Here is a 20,813-nt window from a genome sequence, read left to right on the forward strand (position 1 = left end):
TTTCTTTGTGGGCATTACTTCAGTCTGAAGGGTCTTGGAGGTCTCACATCAGAACCTCAATATATGATCTCCTTTAAGGATAAGATGCAGCTACATCCTCACCTTAGCTTCCTCATAAAGGTGGTTTCCCTGTTCCATAGCAATCAGGCAATCTTCTTACCAACCTCCTACCCGAAGCCATTCGCAACGAGGGAGGAGCAACGTCTTCACACTCTGGATGTCAGACATGCCGTAGCGTTCTACATAGAAAGGGCCAAACCATTCCGTAAATCCACCCAACTCATCACAGCGGTAGCTGACAGGATGAAAGGTCTCCCCATCTCTGCTCAGAATCTCGTCTTGGATCATATCATGCATCCACATGTGTTGCGTCCAGGCAATTGTTCCACCACCAGCTACCCTGACCACGCACTCCCCAAAGGCACAGGCATCCTCAGAAACATTCCTATCACAAGTCCCTATTCAGGACATTTGCAGAGCAGTGACTTAGTTGTCAGCGCATACGTTTTCTGTTGATTACACCATTACTTAACAGGCTAGGGACGATGCCAGTTTCGACTGAGCAGTTTTGCAGTCAGCATACCCATGACTCCGATCCCACCTCCTAGGCAACTGTTTGAGAGTCACCTACAGTGAATGGACACTCAAAGAAGAAAAAACAGTTACTAACCTTTCCTAACTACTGTTGTCGCACATGTCCATTCGACAACCTGCCATCCTACTGCTCTACATCGGAGATTAGCAGGGAAAGAAGGAACTGAGGGGGGCATGGGGTGAGCTGGACCCTTTATACTGGCCCTATGTGCACGTGGCAACAGAAGGTGCCTGAGTCACCCTGATGGGTATCAGAGGGAAAAATTTCTGGCAGCTGTGCTCGGGGCGCGCACACACCCACAGTGCAATGGACATATGCAACACATCTCCAAGAACAACAGATACGGAAAGGTTAATAACTGTTTTTTCTGAAACTATGGAGGCGCCTACTAGGCGTTTGCACCTCTGGCTTGTTACCATTCTTGCTAGAGAAGGAAGTTGGGGAGAAGGAAGTAGCATAATGGCGTGTTACTCCTCTACAAGTGTTTGGGGGGCAGCCAGCAGACTTACGATCTTCTGTCATCTTCGTGGATCATACCTCCCTCTTCTGTCTTCCAGTTCATCCCACTATTTCCTTTCCCTCTAGCTTCTTGCTGTGCCTTCCTTCCCCATTGTAGGGGAGGCAATGTCTCCTCTTCAGACTTGTCCCTTATGGCTCTCTCCTCCACCAGAGCTGGAACAAGCTGAAGTGGCTTCCTCAGGTTGCCTCCTTTCTCCAGGAGAGAAAGGGATTTGTGGCGGGAAGCCCTGTAGCCTGCTAATACCTGTTACAGCACCCTTTGCTGGCCAGATGCAAATGGCTACCAAGAACCAATTTCAGAGCTGTTAGCTTTTCCCCTCGCCAAACACTCAAAGACTTGGGGCTTGGCTACACTTACGGTTTGCGGCGCTGGTAGTTTGCAGCGCTGGTCATCCAGCTGTGTAGGAGCAGCGCTGGTGTGTGGCCACACTCACAGCTACCAGCGCTGGTGTGTGGCCACATTTGCAACATTTGTAGCGCTGTTGGGAGTGCTGCATTATGGGCAGCTATCCCAGCATTCAAGTGGCAACAACGTGCTTTTCAAAAGAGGGGGGTGGAGGGTGGTGTACTGTGACAGGGAGCGGGGAACAGAGAGTGGATTTTTGGAGCCAACAGTTTAGCTTCCTGGATTGAAAAATCACAAAATGTTCACGAACCCTTGGTCTTAATTGCAAACAGCCTGCCTCCAACGCTGTTTCTCTGTCAAGCAAACATTCACTCCCTGCCTCTCATTTGATCGTTCACAGCCAGGTACAGATAGCTCCTGTTTGCTGTGATCAGTGTTTGTTTTTTAGATAAGCAGTTCAACGGAGCTCCATCGGAGTTCACAACAAAACAAAGAGAGGCTGCATAACAAAACAAAGAGAGTAATTTAGTTAAAAGCTTTCTGGGATATCTCCTTATTCCCTGGAGGCCAATAAAAGCGCTGGTGTGTGTCCACACTTGATGAGCAGCGCTGGATCACCAGCGCTGCAATCGCTACACCCCAACCTGGCCAGGTGTACAGCCAGCGCTGCAGCCAGGGAGTTGCAGCGCTGGATGTGCCTTGCAGGTGTGGACGGTTACTAATTGCAGCGCTGGAAAGCCTCTACCAGCGCTGCAACTTGCAAGTGTAGCCAAGCCCTCGATGAGTGCAGTAGAGAAGGACAAGTGAAGCAGCAGCTCTTGGGCCCTATGCTTTAAAGCAGCTGTGCACTCTGTATTTTTTTTCAGGGAGCTTTTATAAACACAAATCAATCTTCATTTGCTCTTTAAGTTAAAGGTGGGGTGTGTTGTCAGGAGGAAAGGAATGCTGCACAAGGCGGGAAGGTTGTGGAGGTCCCCTGCACTTTGGAGGCAGGAGTACCCTATTTCTGTATCTACCTGTGAGCTTTGTATTTGAAATCTGACCACCTAAGCAAGTTTAGGACGGAAGTGTCGTCATGACCATGGCATCCCAAAAGTGCACGTTCACTATAAGCCTTTGAGGATTCTCTTTGATTGCCGGAGTTGGTCACAAAAGCTAGCTTCCGGCCATTGGCTGCTCATGTTTATGTGGGCTGGCAACACTGAATTGGAATTTAAAACACCAAACAAAGCACTTAGCTGAAACATGTTCTGTGCAGAATTTGGCTTCTTTAGTTTTATTTGGCCTATAAATACTACTTAGAATTGTTACTGTCTATTTTTGGTACTGTTTCAGGGCTTTCATATCCATCATTTTGTCTACTAGTAGTTACTGTTTAGTTTTTCGTTGAAAAACCTATACCTAATGTAAAAAAACCAAAAAACCAAATCACAATAAATTATAAAATTCTGGACAAAAATACTGTCAAAACACCAAACAACTATAATTAACTAAATCTGATAGAATGCAAAAACTTTTATGTCTGAAAAAGTGCTATTTTGTAAGCAGAACCACCTGAAAGCAGAAACTGTATAGCATTTCATTTCTGTATAGTTAAAAAATGAAGACTAAATACAGGATGCTATGAAGTATGCTACAAAGTAAAAAGTGTTAGGCTAGTGTAGTTTATGTGCAGCACTTATGGTGCATCTGGTGACTTGGATTCTTGTGGAATTTAATGAATCTGCATTACTAAACAGGACTTTGCTGCTGGAAATGCCTGCTTTGGCATGGGTGGACTTTTAAAGCGTATTGAAATAAATAATAGAGATTATGTATTGGTCTACTTCTGACTATTCCTTTTTGATGCAGCTTTAAAGCTGCTGATGTGAATTCTTTTGGTAAGCTTTTGTCTTTCATCCATTTTCTCCCATCCTAACCTCCAAAATGATAAGCTGAGATTTTGTACATTGTGCTAGCTTCTAACTTCAAGGACATTTTTATTACCATTTTAGTACCGCTTTTGGAGAAGAATAGCTTGTAATGGAAATGGTGACTGACCTTAAACTAAGTGGTGTTTGCATGTGTCACTACAATAAAACTACTTTATTTATAATTCTGTTGTCAATGACATTTTATAGAGATTGAGATGAAGTGGAAATAGAGGTGGCAAATGTGTTAATTCAGTCTCAGGATGTGAATTTATAATTACAGTGAACTACATTTCTCTTTTGAGTTAAGTTTAACATACTCATTTTTTTTTAACTGCTCGAAGATGGGAGACAATGATCAAATCAGTACATAAGTATAGCATGAGGCTTACTTTAAAAGGTGGTTAACAACTAATTGAGAGCATGCTAGGCATTCCAGGGTTTCTGGAGTATGTCTGGAACCCTCCTTAGACCTTCCTTTCTAGTTCTTTGAAGTCTAATAATGCAAGTTAGTTTACCATTTCATATTATCTGTCACTCTCCCTTTCTGAATGGTTAACTGAAGAGGAATCTGTCCCTTTTTTAATACCATTTGTAGTCTTTGTTAATCTGCTAGTGATCTCACATCACATCCGCTGCTTGCCCTTGTCTGTGTCCTCATGATATGACTATTCAGGATTAGGAGTTGTAGAAAAGTGATGCTTTGACTACTTGTGATCAATAAAAGATCCCCCGGTACTTTTCACAAGAGCAGAGATGTTCTAGACTTCACGGCTCGTTTCCAGAGTGAGATTTATATTCTGCCCATCTGAAAATTCCCCCTGTACTTTCAGTTGAATAAGATTTTTTCAGTTATTCAAGAGCTAGTTCTAAATTTATATGGACTTATTTTTATTTTTGCTTGTCTCTTTGATAAAGTATTTTTCTCTTTCAGCATCAGATACCTAGTAAAATTAATATGTATGCTCATCTCTATTTTTTTCTTCTGCTGCTAAGCTTGTTATAAATGTAATATCTGGACCAGTAAGTTTAAATAGCAGAGGCATATTGCCTTCAGTAATTGTCATAGCAGTATATTGAAAAATTACAGCTGAATTTCCTGATAATAAAATATTATGCTACTTGCTGTTAGATAGGGGAAAAAAAGTAGGAGATTAAAATCTTCACTAGTTTATTTGCACTTAATATTCCCTTTTCTCTTGTAATCACATATGGTTAGTTTGAAAACACATTGGTGTGCTCAACCACTAACTTAATTGGACAGCCTTTCTAATTTACATATACTTGGCAGGCTGGGATTCTGGTCAAATCTAGTTTAAATCATACGGTAAACTTTTTTCTTGATCATATTTTTTTTAAAATCATACTGCATTCTGGAATAGGTAGTGGAGTTTTTGCTCTCCATCTTATTGAAATTCTGCATATGGTAGTTATATACGCTTAATTGAATACAGTTTTATTTTGGTTACAGTAATAGCTGGATTATTTGCTTGTTAGCAGCAGAAACTGGATGTCAAGAAAATTTGCCATCGCAAGGAAGAGTTGGAGATTGTTGAAAGAGCGTCTTGCGCAAGGAGCTTTTTGTGTAATCATAGTAATTTGAAAAGCTTTCCTAGTATTTTTGGCACTCTTGTTATTTAAGAAGAGATTCCTGAAAGAGAAGGGTCCCTCTCCCAGCAGTCTGCTTGCAGTTTAAAACACACTCGTTTCATAATTGTCAGGTTGGCAGTACCCGTCTGCAACGGGGCACTCACCTCTTGAGTGCCTCCAGTCAGCTGGGTAAGGAACTGCAGTCCTTTTTGCCCCGGTGCCTTCTGCAGGCTACCGACCGACCTTGGTGGGTCTTCAATTGCTTGGCCCTCTGGCTGAGTCACAAAGTCCAAATGAACCCCTTCCAGCATATTAAGGAGTCCAACAAATAAGCAGTCTGTTTCTCTGGGCTAGGGTTTTCAGCCCCGCCTCTAGGCTTTTTAAATTCAGCCCTTTTTTTTCATGCTCCCTGATGAGGCATGTCCCCTTGTTGGGGTTTACACCACTTCACCTGTGGCCGGTAGGGGAACCCGGGACTGCCCACTACTCCAGATTCCAACCTGGGGACCCCTGTACACTGCAGCTACATACTGCTTGCGTGAATCCATTGCTGCTATTTCCGTGGGCCTCATCCTACTGAACCTTTTTTATTTCTAGCCCATTTCAGGGCCAGGTTTTTTTTCTATCTCCAGGCTAGACAGGAGCCCCTTTCATCATTCCTCTGGTCCCAGCCAGTAACTGACCTGCTAAGGCCAGGCAGCTCCTTTTATCTGGGCCAGCAGGGCTGTGATTAGCTGTTGCTAGCCCCTTTAGCTCCTGTGTTCTGAAAATAGACTTCCAGGGTGGAGATGAGTATAGATTTTCACTTTCATCCTTTAGGATTTCCTTTTCTTTGCAGGTGAGAATAGTCTTTCCCCAAGGAAGTAGTTTGCAATAGGCTATTGCAGAAATTGAGAATTGTAAAATCCTGCTTCCTTGTAAAGCACCATATAACTTCAGGTTGTTTCCATTAACAACATATTTATCTTTTTATGGTCTTACTGATTTTTGTAATAGAATAAAAGCTGCTTATGACTTGGATGTAATCCTAGTTTGATTTAGCATCTGTGGCTATTTGTATGTTTTGAAAAGTGAGCCACGAAGGTTTGAAGTTGCTCTTTGTGCAATGTGCTACATTTTCTTTATATATTCTTCAGTGAAAAATATGATTATTAACTTTTGTCTGGAGAGACTTTGAAGTTTGTCTTCACGAACCCAGGCACCCTTTACTGTGTTGGATCGAGGGGAAAAAATGGCAGGATCCCTGTAATGTTAGTACAAATGCTGTAAAACTACCAAGGACCGGGGCTTAACTTTTGTTTGTTTCCATGGGGATTTGAAAACATTTTTAGGAGGTAGGGTTATATTTGAGTTTTAGTTATTCAATTAACTATGATTGTTAATTGGTTTAGTAGCCAAAACAAACTCAAATACAATCCTTACCCTAAAATTAACCAATTATCTGTGTCTGTTACTTGCTTTGGGATTATTTTCCCTGTCTGCTTTTGTATGTTGTCATCTCAGATGCATTGGAGCTAGTATAATAACTTTGCCTTCAAAATGGAGGGGAAGAGATCTGAAGCACTCCCCTTCTCCTCAGGCATCTGGAGTGAAATCCTGGCTGTATTAACCCAGTGGGAATGTTTTCATTGACTTCAGCGGGGCCAGGATATCCCTCTGCATCTGGATTATTGCTGAAAGATTGAACAGATCCACCCCCACCAAGCACAATCTTTGAGCCAGCTAGCTGCAGGGAAGGGTTTTCCCACTTGGAGAGCGCTAGAGTAGCGGGAGCCTTCATAAAGCTTTGATCCCGACAATTGCGTGGCTACTTTAAAGTCTTAATGGCTATACCTTAAAGGGAAAAGAAATGCTGTGTGTCTTATATTTCTGGCTCCAGGGTAACTAATCCCTTGGGGAGGCATTAACACTATAGTCCAGGAGGATCTCAAATGACAGCTAAAAGACAGTAACTTGGATTATTAGTAGTAAGAACGAAATTTAACCATGTAAGCTATTTGGCAAATTCGTGTAATGAGATTGCCACCAATTCCAATACTTAATTGCCACATCCTGCTTGTCTGCTAGCTAGTGCTCTCAACGTTCTGCTGGAGTTGAGGGAGAATGCTTTTTTTGGGTCTGAAATGATGTTCCATTGTAACCATAAAAATAGATCCATGAAAGACCAAAGAGATCAGTGGGAATATTGTTTTCTTTCAGGTTTGTTACCTTATTACACTAGATATCCTGGTCAGATATAGTAAAAATCACCTTTTGTATAAACATTTTTGATAAGAATCAGACAAACTGGTTATGTCAGGCCAACTTCTGTAGCTTTGCTTGACTGACAGCACATAGCTTTACTGTAACGCTTATTTCAAACATATTGGAACACAAGTACTATGTAGTATAATCAATATTCCCTTTTTGTGCATTTCAAGTGGATCAGAATCCTAAAGTTAGAAACCATGATAAACGTGCACATATTACTGTGATAGAGAACTTGGCTTATTGATCCCCCGCCCACCTTCATATATGTCAAACTAGTCTGTCCTAAATTGGCAGCTTCAAGAACAAATAATGTGGACGCTATTTCGCTCAATTATAACAGTTGGTGTTCAATCATATTGCATGTTCAAAGACCAGGGTTGATATGTCAGCATTTTGCTCTAGCTTAAATTATAGAAGGCTCAGAATCAAGTTTTCTGATCTTGGTGTGTTCAGGAGAGGTAGGAAGTACAATTCTACAAGTGGCTTTTTTTGAAGAATGGCAAAGGTCTACAGATAGAAGGGAGGAAATGACATATCTTGAATTATGGAGTCAGTGTATCATCAAGTAGTTAACAAATGATGTATATTGTGGAGTTTTCCTCCTACCAAGGCATGCTGCAAAGGCATCAGTGTTGCTTGTCACCACTTTTCTAGTTAATGCTGTCAGCACAATGTAACGATTTAGGAGAAAGGGAAACAGTGGATATTTAATTCTTTAAAGCCTGATTCCTTGTACAAACTCATCAGCAGAGAATTGTAGTCAGCTACGTACCTTCATGGTATCCTACTTGCATCAGTGACAATGTAGGTTAATGGCATAACTCTCTAAATATAAAAAATATTGGATGCAAAGTCAGTATTTCAGATCAGTTCATTTTTGGCAATGCTCCATAATAACAAACACCCTGGACCATTAGAGATTCATGCTGTTAATAATTAATGTGAAGCAGGTGATTAAGATGTGAGCTTGACTTACTATCTTAATTCTCTGAGCAACTGCCCACCAGCCTTCATTACTAATATATCTGCTGGATAATTTACACTGCTGTATGAAGAACGTAGCTTTAGCATCTTGGAACTGAGAGAACACACAGAGAAGGAAATAAACAACACCCTCTGCTCATCTTAAATTACCCTCTAATGTGGGGATAATTCCAAGTATACAGTCCTTCCTTCCAACTTTTCTTTAAATGTAATTTAGCAATCATCTTCTTTGTAATGTTTGAAACATACTCCGAAACCCTCTGAGGCCATAGCCTATGTGCTGATTATTAAACTGGCTAATTTTCTTACCGCTGATTAAAAAAATGTAATGTTTATTTTCGAGTTTATCCATGGATGTAGTTGTATTGACTGTCACTTTCTCTTCTGCCCTCCATCTCCCCCCTTTTTTACTTACTTGCATAAGTATTGCAAATGGAAGTTACGTTGAAATATTATTTCTATATAAATCTGGGTCCGTTATGCATCCCACCCATGTTAGTGTTTGCTGCAATCCAGTCTGAGGGGGAAGTAATGATGAAGTTTTATCACTGGATCACTGAGATGTAATCTGTTAACTGATTTTCTTCCTTACATCATAACACTTTCCTGTTGATCAGCGAGAGGTGTGAAATGAAGCTGACAAGTGGAAAGCTTACCCTGGTGAACGAAGGACCTCAACCATCTATTTCTCAGAAAACTGGGCCACTAGGCAAATGAAATTCAGTGTTGATAAGTGCAAAGTAATGCAAGTTAAAAAACATAATCCCAATGATACATACAAAACGATGAAGTCTAAATTAGTTGTTACCACTCAAAAGAGATCTTGAAGGAGTCGTGGATAGTTCTCTGGAAACCTCACTCAGTGTGCAGTGGCAGTCCAAGCTAACACTGTTAGGAACCATTAGGAAAGGGGTAGATAATGAGAGAGAGAAAATACCATGACACTATAAATCCATGGTATGCCCACACCTTAATGATATAAAGTGCCACAGGACTCTTTGCTGCTTTTACAGATCCAGACTAACATGGCTACTCCTGATAGAGGTCTATATAATCATGAATAGGGTAGAGAAAGTAAATAAGGAGGTGTTATTTACTCCTTCCCATAACATGAGTACCAGGGGTCACCTGTTAAAATTAATAGGAAGCAGTTTTAAAATAAACATGAGAGAGTACTTCACACAAACCACAGTCAATCTGTGAATCTCATTGTCAGTGGATGTTGTGAAGACCAGAAGCATACCTGGATTCAACAAAGAATTTGCAAAGTTCCTGGAGGATAGGTCTATCAATGGCTATTAGCCAGATGATCAGGAACACAATCTCATGCTCTGGGTATCCCTAAGTCTCTCCCTGCCTGAAGCTGGGACTGGATGATGGGGATGGCTCACTTGATAATTGCCCTGTTGTATTCATTCCCTCTGAAGCATCTGGAATTGTCCACTTTCGAAAGACAGGATATAGTGCCAGAGGTACCATTGGTCTGACCCAGTATTGCCATTGTCATTGAAGTCTCTGTAAATGTTACACATCTTCACTGTCTCAGCTTCCAGTGACATAGACCCCCCGCCCTTTGATATATCTACAGTGTAACTACAGTCTGAAGGCATTATTTATATCTTGATGGGGGAGAAGTTTTCATCATTGGCTGCATATTCTGTGTTAGTCAACAATAACATCATTGCAAGCTGGCTAATTGGATTGCTCCCTATCTTTTTTTTAATCTTTTTGTAGTTTTTATTTTCTAACACTTTTTTGATTGCTTTGTTTGTATTAACTTTATAATTGGAGAACAAATAATTTTAAGATATTAATCTGGGGAGGCCCCGGGCTGCAGACTCTTAAAGGCATGCTTTTAGAGCTCTTTTTTGTCTATACTGTTAGTGTCAGTAGGTGTGGTACCATTTTCACTGACTTTATATAAGAACACAAAGGAACTGAGATTTAGTGACGGGAAAATGAAGTCTGAATAAAATGCATTAGTTAGCCATGCCAGAAAAGAGCTTCCTCTCATCCATTGGCTCTGACACAGATCTTTTCATTCATCCAGTTAGTTGCCTTTAGGCACTCCTCCCAGTGGTTGTTAGGCAACCATAACAATGTTGCTGCACATGCAGGCTGTGTAATTGGATTGTCCTCTACCTTTTTTTAACTAGTCTTTTTTTTGCATTTTTAACTTTTTAAACAAGATGAGTATAGGCTGCATATGCAAGTGTTCCTTTCAGGAGATATGAGAAACCTGAGATTTTAGGAATCCCATGACACGTGTCAGGAGGATAAAATTATGAAATCAGTATAATTGCAGACACCCTTGTAGATATGCAGAATTGAGATTTTAAGGAAGTGCTTCTTCCATTACCAAAAGTGTTGCTAAATTTCAGTTTACTGTAATGGATGTTCCTTTTCAGTTCAAATTAACATAAAAATCTTTTAAGAATTTTCCAGTTGAGAGATGAAGTCTGCACAGATGAACAAAACTGAGCCATGCAGCACAGGTTTTTCAGTTCAAAGGGCTTCATGCACCTGATAACTGATGCTGCTAACTATATGGGCGGTTCTCTAGCATGAAGCATGTTAGAATACAGTAGTGCTTCAGTTCAAGATCAAATGCCACAGAAGACCTTGTTAAAAGTAAAATCTACCATACGATTCTGACAGGGTTGGGGTGCATCTACTGCATTCTGATACACTTGTAGAAAATGTATTTAGTGTTTCACTCTGGATTCCCTCTTATGCCTATACCAAATGGTGCGTTGACATCAAACAAACTTTCAATGGCCCACTTAAGTGTCTTTAACTGATCTTACGAATCTGTGTATGACACCCAGAAAGTACAGACTTGAAATGCATACCAGCAGCATTCAAATAATCCAACTGTGAGGTTGCACTCTGTATGATTTTATGAAAATATGCTAGTGTGTGAATATAATGTAACTGGAATATGCTTCATGCAGAAGGTCTCTTGTAAGGTATCCATTACAAATCTTATTATCTACTGAGTTGTGGTCATTCTATTTGTATAAATATATAACTCTTGTATCTGAAACTAGAAATAGGAAATATAACTCTGAGGTCCTATTGTATTTATGCAAAGTGTGGGCCATTAATGGTGGTTTGGAATCTTGATGGCTCCCATCAGCCAGGACAATTGACTGTGGATGGCTCTGTTTGCTTGTAGGCCTTCCTGTGACTCAGGCTGGGAAGAATGAGGGCTTGGAGTTTTACAGTGACGGGATCATGTCACCTGGTACTGGAATCCATCTTTAACCTGGTGCTTTTCCATTTAGAAGGAGGGGTGGGAACCCAGAGAGGGACAAAGGATTCCTGCCTTGTGCAAAAAAATATATAAAGGGGGCTGCAATCATGAGAAATCCCCTAACTACTATCTGAGCTGGAAGAAGGGCTGTACCAGGGGAAAGGATTGTGCCCAGACTAGGAAGGCATCCCGTCTGTGATAGAAGCTTATTGAAACATCTGAGGGTGAGATTTTTATCTGTATCCAGTTTTTCTTACTGTACCAGGTTTAGACTTGCGTGTTTCGTTTTATTTTGCTTGGTAATTCACTTTGTTCTGTCTGTTATTACTTGGAACCACTTAAGATGGGCACTACATTAGCCTTTTTCCAGTCATCTGGGACCTCCTCCAATCGCCATGAGTTTTCAAAAATAATGGCCAATGGCTCTGCAATCACATCCGCCAACTCCTTTAGCACCCTCGGATGCAGCGCATCTGGCCCCACAGATTTGTGCTCATCCAGCTTTTCTAAATAGTTCCGAACCACTTCTTTCTCCACAGAGGGCTGGTCATCTCTTCCCCATGCTGTGCTGCCCAGTGCTGCAGTCTGGGAACTGACCTTGTTTGTGAAGACAGGCAAAAAAAAGCATTGAGTACATTAGCTTTTTCCACATCCTCTGTCACTAGGTTGCCTCCCTTATTCAGTAAGGGGCCCACATGTTCCTTGACTTTCTTCTTGTTGGTAACATACCTGAAGAATCCCTTCTTGTTACTCTTAACATCTCTTGCTAGCTGCAACTCCAAGTGTGATTTGGCCTTCCTGATTTCACTCCTGCATGCCTGAGCAATATTTTTATACTTCTCCCTGGTCATTTGTCTAATCTTCCACTTCTTGTAAGCTTCTTTTTTGTGTTTAAGATCAGCAAGGATTTCACTGTTAAGCCAAGCTGGTCACCTGCCATATTTACTATTCTTTCTACACATTGGGATGGTTTGTTCCTGCAACTTCAATAAGGATTCTTTAACATACATCCAGCTCTCCTGGACTCCTTTCCCCCCTCATGTTATTCTCCCAGGGGATCCTGCCCATCTGCTCTCTGAGGGAGTCAACATCTGCTTTTCTGAAGTCCAGGGTCTGTATTCTGCTGCTCTCCTTTCTTCCTTTTGTCAGGATCCTGAATTCAACCATCTCATGGTCACTGCCTCCTACGTTCCCATCCACATTTGCTTCACCTACTAATTCTTCCCAGTTTGTGAGCAGCAGGTCAAGAAGAGCTCTGCCCCTAGTTGATTCCTCCAGCACTCGCACCAGGAAATTGTCCCCTACACTTTCCAGAAACTTCCTGGATTGTCTGTGCACCACTGTATTGCTCTCCCAGCAGATATCAGGGTGATTAAAGTCCCCCATGAGAACCAGGGTCTGCAATCTAGTAACTTCTGTTAGTTGCCAGAAGAGAGCCTCGTCCACCTCATTCCCCTGGTCTGGTGGTCTATAGCAGACTCCCACCACGACATCACCCTTGTTGCTCACACTTCTAAACTTAATCCAGAGATTCTCAAGTTTTTCTGCAGTATCATACAGGAGCTCTGAGCAGTCATACTGCTCTCTTACATACAATGCAACTCCCTCACCTTTTCTTCCCTGCCTGTCCTTCCTGAGCAGTTTATATCCATCCACGGCAGTACTCCAGTCATGTGAGTTATCCCACCAAGTCTCTTATTCCAATCACATCATAGTTCCTTGACTGTGCCAGGACTTCCAGTTCTCCCTGTTTGTTCCCCAGGCTTCTTGCATTTGTGTATAGGCACTTAAGATAACTCGCTGATCGTCCCGCTTTCTCAGAATGAGACAGGAGTCCTGCCCTCTTGCACTGTCCCGCTTGTGCTTCCTCCCGGTATCCCATTTCCCCACTTACCTCAGGGCTTTGGTCTCCTTCCCCCGGTGAACCTAGTTTAAAGCCCTCCTCACTTAGGTTAGCCAGCCTGCTTGCGAAGATGCTCTTCTCTTCTCTTCATTAGGTGGAGCCCGTCTCTGCCTAGCAGTCCTCCTTCTTGGAACACCATCCCATGGTCAAAGAATCCAAAGCCTTCTCTCCCACACCACCTGCGTAGCCATTTGTTGACTTCCAGGATTCGACGGTCTCTACCCGGGCCTTTTCTTTGCACAGGGAGGATAGACAAGAATACCACTTGTGCTTCAAACTCCTTTATCCTTCTTCCCAGGGCCACATAGTCTGTAGTGATCCGCTCAAGGTCATTCTTGGCAGTATCATTGGTGCCCACGTGGAGAAGCAAGAAAGGGTAACAATCCAAGGGCTTGATGAGTCTTGGCAGTCTCTCTGTCACATCGTGAATCCTAGCTCCTGGCAAGCAGCAGACCTCTCAGTTTTCCCGGTCGGGGCGGCAGATAGATGACTGAGTCCCCCTGAGGAGGGAGTCCCCGACCACCACCACCCGCCTTCTTCTCTTGGGAGCAGTGGTTGTGGAACCCCCATCCCTAGGACAGTGCATCTCGTGCCTTCCAATCGGTGGAGTCTCTTCCTGCTACCTTCCCTCAGATGTATCATCTAGCCCACTCTCCGTATTAGTACCTGTGGAGAGAACATGAAAACGGTTGCTCACCTGTATCTCCATTGCTGGTACATGGACGCTCCTCTTTCTTCTTCTGGAGGTCACATGCTGCCAATTTTCTTCCCCGTCCTTCTGTCCCTGCTGTGCAGCCTGCTCTGATTCCTCAGAACGTTGTGCCTGTAGAAGCATATTCTGACGTCTGTCCAAGAAATCTTCATTTTCTTTTATGCAACACAGGGTCAATAATTTTTCTCCAGACCTCAAACCTTCTCTTCCAATATGGAGACCAGCTTGCACTTTATACAGACAGTCGCTTCTGTCCTGTGGAAGAAAGACAAACATGGAACAACCTGTGCAGGTTACAACAGCTGAACGCTCACCTTCCATATTTCCTTCCTTCTAAGAGCTTCCTCAGGGTAGGTCTATACTCACCGTCCGGGTCGACGCGGTGAGTTCGACTTCTCGGAGTTCGAACTGTCGCGTCTAATCAAGACGCGATAGTTCGAACTCCCCACGCGCTCTGGTCGACTCCGGAACTCTACCACTGCGAACGGCGGTGGTGGAGTCGACCTTGGAGCCGCGGAGTTCGACCCCACCGCGTCTGGACGGGTAAGTCAGTCGAACTAGGGTACTTCGAGTTCAGCTACGCTATTCGCGTAGCTGAACTTGCGTACCCTAGTTCGACCCCCGATAGTGTAGACCAGGCCTCAGCTGTTGCAGAAACTGCTCAGAGAAGCCCGTAAGATGAAAGCCTCAGTGCACTCTCCCCAGGCAAACTCTCTCTGTTAGCCTCTGCTGTTCGTGGCTCAGCTGGTTCGCTGCTGACTGCCTTTTTATAACAGTCAGGCCCACTCAAGGCCCACCTGGAACAAAGCACTCCCAATTCACACTTTTCAAACAGTCAAGTACACGGTCAAACTGACAAACTGTCCCCACAACAGACACTCAGATACTCACCAGCACAGACCCCCTAATGCAGTACTTAGCGTACCTCCTCTCGGACAGATCCCAGGCAAACTCCCTCTGTTAGCTGTCCGCTGTTCACTTTAAAAAGGGAAGGAGGAGGCTCCGGGGAACTACAGGCCAGTCGGCCTCAACTCAGTACCTGGAAAAATCATGGAGCAGATCCTCAAGAAATCAATTCTGAAGCACTTAGAGGAGAGGAAAGTGATCAGGAACAGTCAGCATGGATTCACCAAGGGCAAGTCATGCCTGACTAACCTAATTGCCTTCTATGAGGAGATAACTGGGTCTGGGGATGAGGGGAAAGCAGTGGATGTGTTATTCCTTGACTTTAGCAAAGCTTTTGATACAGTCTCCCACAGTATTCTTGCCGGCAAGTTAAAGAAGTATGGGCTGGATGAATGGACTACAAGGTGGATAGAAAGCTGGCTAGATCGTCGGGCTTAACAGGTAGTGATCAATGGCTCCATGTCTAGTTGGCGGCTGGTATCAAGCGGAGTGCCCCAAGGGTAGTCCTGGGGCCAATTTTGTTTAGTATCTTCATTTAATGATCTGGAGGATGGTGTGGACTGCACCCTCAGCAAGTTCGCAGATGACACTAAACTGGGAGGAGTGGTAGATACTCTGGAGGGTAGGGATAGGATACAGAAGGACCAAGACAATTTAGCGGGTTGAGCCAAAAGAAACCTGATAAGGTTCAACAAGGACAAGTGCAGAGTCCTGCACTTAGGACGGAAGAATCCCATGCACTGCTACAGACTAGAGACCGAATGGCTAGGCAGCAGTGCTGCAGAAAAGGACATAAGGATTACAGTGGACAAGAAGCTGGATATTAGTCAACAGTGTGCCCTTGTTGCCAAGAAGGCTAACGGCATTTTGGGCTGTATAAGTAGGAGCTTTGCCAGCAGATTGAGGGACATGATCATTCCCCTCTGTGACATTGGTGAGGCCTCATCTGGAGTAGTGTCCAGTTTGGGGCCCCACGCTCCAATTTTTCCACATCCTTCTTGTAAAGATTCCAGAGGAGGTCAACAAAAATGATTAGGAGGCTGGAGCACATGACTTATGCGGAGAGGCTGAAGGAACTGGGATTGTTTAGTCTGCAGAAGAGATGAATGAGGGGAGATTTGATAGCTGTTGAAAGGGGGTACGAAAGAGGATGGATCTAGACTGTTCTCAGTGGTAGCAGATGACACAACAAGGAGCAATGGTCTCAAGTTGCAGTGGGGGAGGTTTAGATTCGATATTAGGAAAAACTTTTTCACTAGGATAGTGGTTGAAGCACTGGAATGGGTTACCTAGGGAGGTGGTGGAATCTTCTTCCTTAGAGGTTTTTAAGGTCAGATTTGACAGAGCCCTGGCTGGGATGATTTAGTTGGGGATTGGTCCTGCTTTGAGCAGGGGGTTGGACTAGCTGACCTCCTGAGGTCCCTTCCAACCCTGATATTCTATGATTCTATGAAATCCTACTTTTCGTATTTAATAAAATCACTTTTTACTTAACCCAGAGTATGTATTAATGCCTGGAGGGGCAAACAGCTGTACATATCTCTCTATCAGTGTTATAGAGGGCAAACAATTTGAGTTTATCCTGTATAAGCTTTATACAGGGTAAAATGGATTTATTTGGGTTTTGGACCCCATTGGGAGCTGAGGATCTGAGTGTTGGAGACAGGAACGCTTCTTAAGCTGTTTTCAGTTAAGCCTGCAGCTGTTGAGGGAAGTGGTTCAGACCTGGGTCTGTGTTTGTAGCAGACTAACATGTCTGGCTCAAACCAGGCAGGGTTCTGAAGTCCCAAGCTTCCAGCGAAAACTGGCTTAGAGGTAGTCCCAGCACATCAGTTGGCAGGCCCAAGGGGGTTTCTGTGATCCAGCCCGTCACCCAAATGTACATTATATTTCAGTTACTACAAGGCAACTGTAGTAACTTGGTGCATTTCATATTCACTTTCCTTAAAGTGCGTTTTCCTGTGTTTCTTATTATAGGTTCACAAAGTTGAAGAGCCTTAACCTTTCCAATAATCATTTAGGAGACTTCCCGTTGGCAGTTTGCAGTATTCCAACCCTGACTGAACTCAATGTGTCCTGTAATGCCCTCAGAAGTGTTCCAGCAGCTGTAGGCGATATGCACAAGTACGTATTTTTAAACTTAGTGTATTTGCTCAGTGGGATCCTATTGGTACACACAATAGAAGATTGTGACCCCCTATGCATGTCTTACTATATGTATGTATACACTCACTTACTGGACTGTTTGTCACAGAGGGCTCACTTTTATGCTCATGTTGAGCAATCAGAAACAGCGGGGGCGGGGGAAGGTCTCCCGTGTTTGTAGCTTTTCTATTCTCAATATAATTTTAAAAGTAGCCTTATTAATATTGGGAAGACAAATTTAAAATCCATTTCTTGTAGAAACAAAGTTAATTGTGTAAGATATAAAGAAGGCTGTAGTACGTGCAAAAGAAGTGGGAATTCTGAAAACCAAGATGTGACACATCTATGGTCCACAGTGCAGAATTAGCAGGGCTTGTAAGATTTTTGTTGTATTTTTTGCAGACCTGTGTTATGCTTATCTTTAAACTTTTTCCTCATTAGTCCATTTTCTGCAACTTTAGTTTCCACGATTTGTGCTGAATACGTGTTCAGAACCAGGGAATGTAGTTTAAACAGTCATTTCATTTTTCCCCTAGTTTGCAGACGTTTTTGCTGGATGGTAACTTTCTCCAGTCCCTTCCTGCTGAATTGGAGAGTATACATCAGCTCAACTATCTGAGTCTTTCCTTCAATGAATTCACTGACATTCCAGGGGTACTAGAGAAGCTGACTGCCATGGATAAACTTTGTATGTCTGGAAACTGTATGGAGACCCTCAACCTACAGACTTTAAGAAGAATGCCTCATATCAAACATGTGGATCTAAGGTAAACACTTGAGGGGAAAATAAACAAACCTGAATTGTTGGTGTAGAAGTTACTTTCTTACATGGTGATAATTGGCCCTGGGTGTAATGCTGTTTATATTAGTTCATCTTACCACCTTTCAGATCAACTTAGATAATTTTTTTACCTCAAGGTTCCCAAGACACAGACAAGGTTTTCATCTCGAGGCCAAAAGACCAAAAACATCAAGACACTTGATCACGGCCTTGGATAGACCAAGAGACTACTCACCCCAAACTCACGCTGCTTGTGATGACTAGAATTCTTTTGGGGAAAGGTGGGGGTTAGGGAAATGAAGGATTTAATGTTTTAAAAAAACCTGTAAATTTAAAAAAAAAAAAAAAAAAAAAGAAAGAAACCTTGCAATATCACAACAAGCTCAACCAGGTCAGGGTTTCATTGTGCAGGTAGTGTATAAACATACAATAAATGATAGTCCTCTGTCTGAAAGAGCTTACAACTTAAGGCATGAAATAACTGATGGACTAGACAAACAAGTGGGCAGTAAAGGGGAGAGACCAAGGAACAAAAATATGATTCTGCACAGATTAGTTATCTGGACAGTACCTAGCCAAATTCACCATGTGTAATATTTTATTGATGATCTCATCTGTGTGTTGATCAACTCATCTATATAAACAACTGTGGTGGGGTTCCCCTCCCTGCTAGGTTGTTTCAAATTCTTATAGCCGTTGGGAAGCATGAATTCACCCAGGAATCACTCCAGTGCACAACTCTCTCCCAATGTCCTTATTAGCATGAACAGAATCCCAGTGTAATTAAATAGACAGTATTAGGAGTATGACATAAATCCAAAATGCCTAAAAGGAAGTCTCCCTTCATCACAAACAGTCTAAGGGCCCCTCGGAGTCTCAGCCTCGGTCATGGATTGAGTCATCTCCTTCCCTTTGTATAGTAGCCAATTTTTACCGCATGCTTAGATTGCTCATTAGGCCAATCCCTGAGCCCCAAGTTCAGGTTTTTGGCCTGCTGTGTTCTTTTAGTGGTAGCATGTTCCCTCTCCACCACTTGGAAGAGAGCTAGCACCTAAGTAAGGATGGAATGTCCTGCCAGTTTTCTAGTCAACCAGGGCTCTGTGTTGGTGGAGAGGCCAGTTTCTTCAGTCTCTGTCCAATCCTAACCAATCAGGCTGTGGGGGAGGGACCGCCTTCACAGCACTGCTGCAATGCTGATGAGTGAAGGAGTGCGAGGTTCCAAACAAAACTGGATTTCAGAGTGCTTTTGGTAACTAGGTTAATATAACTGAAATGTACTGTACACCACATTGTCACATAGCCCTGTTTCTTTGTAATGAAGAAGAACCAGTGCAATGATGGATCCATGAGAGAAGTATTCAGATACTGCAAAGGGATCCTTAATCTGTTTTTTTGTTTAATTACTTCTCTTTATGAAATTGATTTTTCACATCCATTATTAGAACTTGAGTTTTAATCAGAACCCTTTACTAAGTGCAGCTCATTTAGGAGAAGTCAGACTGGTCATTGTGAAAAAGGTGCAAGTCCTAGAAACACTCTACTCAGCACTAAGGAAGCCTCAACTGGAGTGCTGTGTCCAGTTCTAGGCACCATGCTTCAGGAAAGACAAAATTGTAGAAAAAGCAAGAGAGCAACAAAAATGACTAAAGGTCTAGAAAACATGACCTACAAGGAAAGATTGAAAATACTGGGTGTGTTTAATCTAGAGAAGAGGGGTGACATAAGTCTTCAAGTATGTAAAAGGCTGTTATAAAGAGGGTGATAGATTGTTCTCCTTATGCACTGAGGGCAGGACAAGAAGTAATGGACTTAAACTGCAGCAAGGGAGATTTCAGTTAGACATTAGGAAAAAACTTCCTAACTGTAAGGGTAGTTAAGCCCTGAAGCAAATTACTTAGGGAGGTTGTGGAATTTCTGTCATTGGAGGTTTTTAAGAACAGGTTAGACAAACACCTGTCAGGGAAGTCTAGAGATACTTAATCCTTCCTTAGTGCATGGGACTGGACTAGATAGCCAATCAGTCCCTTCCAGTCCTGCATTTTTATGATTCTGTGGAACATATGGTATCATTTTCAGAGGTGCTAAACACCTCCGATAATAGGGCTAATTTTTTTTGTAAGGAGGAAAAAATGTGAAGGTTGGTTTGTACTCAAATGACCACCTAGTTTTTTCATTCGATTTAAATAGCAGTAACTGTATATCCTATGGTAACAGTGAATAATGTTGGATACACAAACTGCCAACCAGGAACCAACTCTTGTTATGACTGATTTTTTTTTTTTAAACTCTTTGGTCATTTGGCAATGGGAAGAGGGAGGAGGAAGCTCTTGATCTTTAGGAGAAATGTAAGTGTTCACTGTGCATCCAGTGATCCAGTCCTGTCCATGTAACGTCATTGAGCTTTTGCTGCCTATTAGCCAACCAGGTTTATACTGCTCGAAGTAAGAAAGGAAAATCGTGAAATCTATGATAGCTGTAACAAGCTCCGCTTTTGAACATGAATGTTATTACTTGGTGGCCTTATAGTACAGATAGGCCTGAACCAAAATAGTGTGTCAAAATATCCTGAACTTTGGAAAAGTCTGCTGCTTGGGGCCCATCTGTCAGCTGCTTCCTTGTACCCCGAGAGATGAATATTACTTTTTTAATAATTAATGTAGTACTCCTACACCTTGTGTTTTGTGCTGAATTTGTTCATGAACTGTATCTGCTACATGATATGTATAATGCTGCAATGAAACCAGGGGCAAGCATTTCCTGTCTAGTTAAAAACACCAATTTAAAAAAAAAAGGTGAATATAGCTTTTTTCAAGTTAGGTTTCACTGCTAAGGCAAAAATTGTTGAAGTGCACTGAAATCTTCTTGTTGCTCCTTTTAATAGAACTGGCCGGCTTCAATCTACTAACTGCTACATTG

General features: G+C 42.5%; 1 protein-coding gene across 1 annotated transcript in view; it reads left to right on the forward strand.

Moving 5' to 3' along the window:
• PHLPP1 (PH domain and leucine rich repeat protein phosphatase 1) overlaps nt 1-20,813 on the forward strand; it is a 222,015-nt gene that overhangs the window by 152,368 nt on the left and 48,834 nt on the right. The window contains exons 5-6 of the mRNA XM_039526307.1: nt 16,949-17,095; nt 17,653-17,883. Of these exons, the coding sequence (XP_039382241.1) occupies nt 16,949-17,095; nt 17,653-17,883 (378 nt within the window). The remainder of the gene's footprint in view (nt 1-16,948; nt 17,096-17,652; nt 17,884-20,813) is intronic.

Source organism: Mauremys reevesii, linkage group 2, assembly GCF_016161935.1.
Source record: "Mauremys reevesii isolate NIE-2019 linkage group 2, ASM1616193v1, whole genome shotgun sequence".
NCBI lineage: Eukaryota > Metazoa > Chordata > Testudines > Geoemydidae > Mauremys > Mauremys reevesii.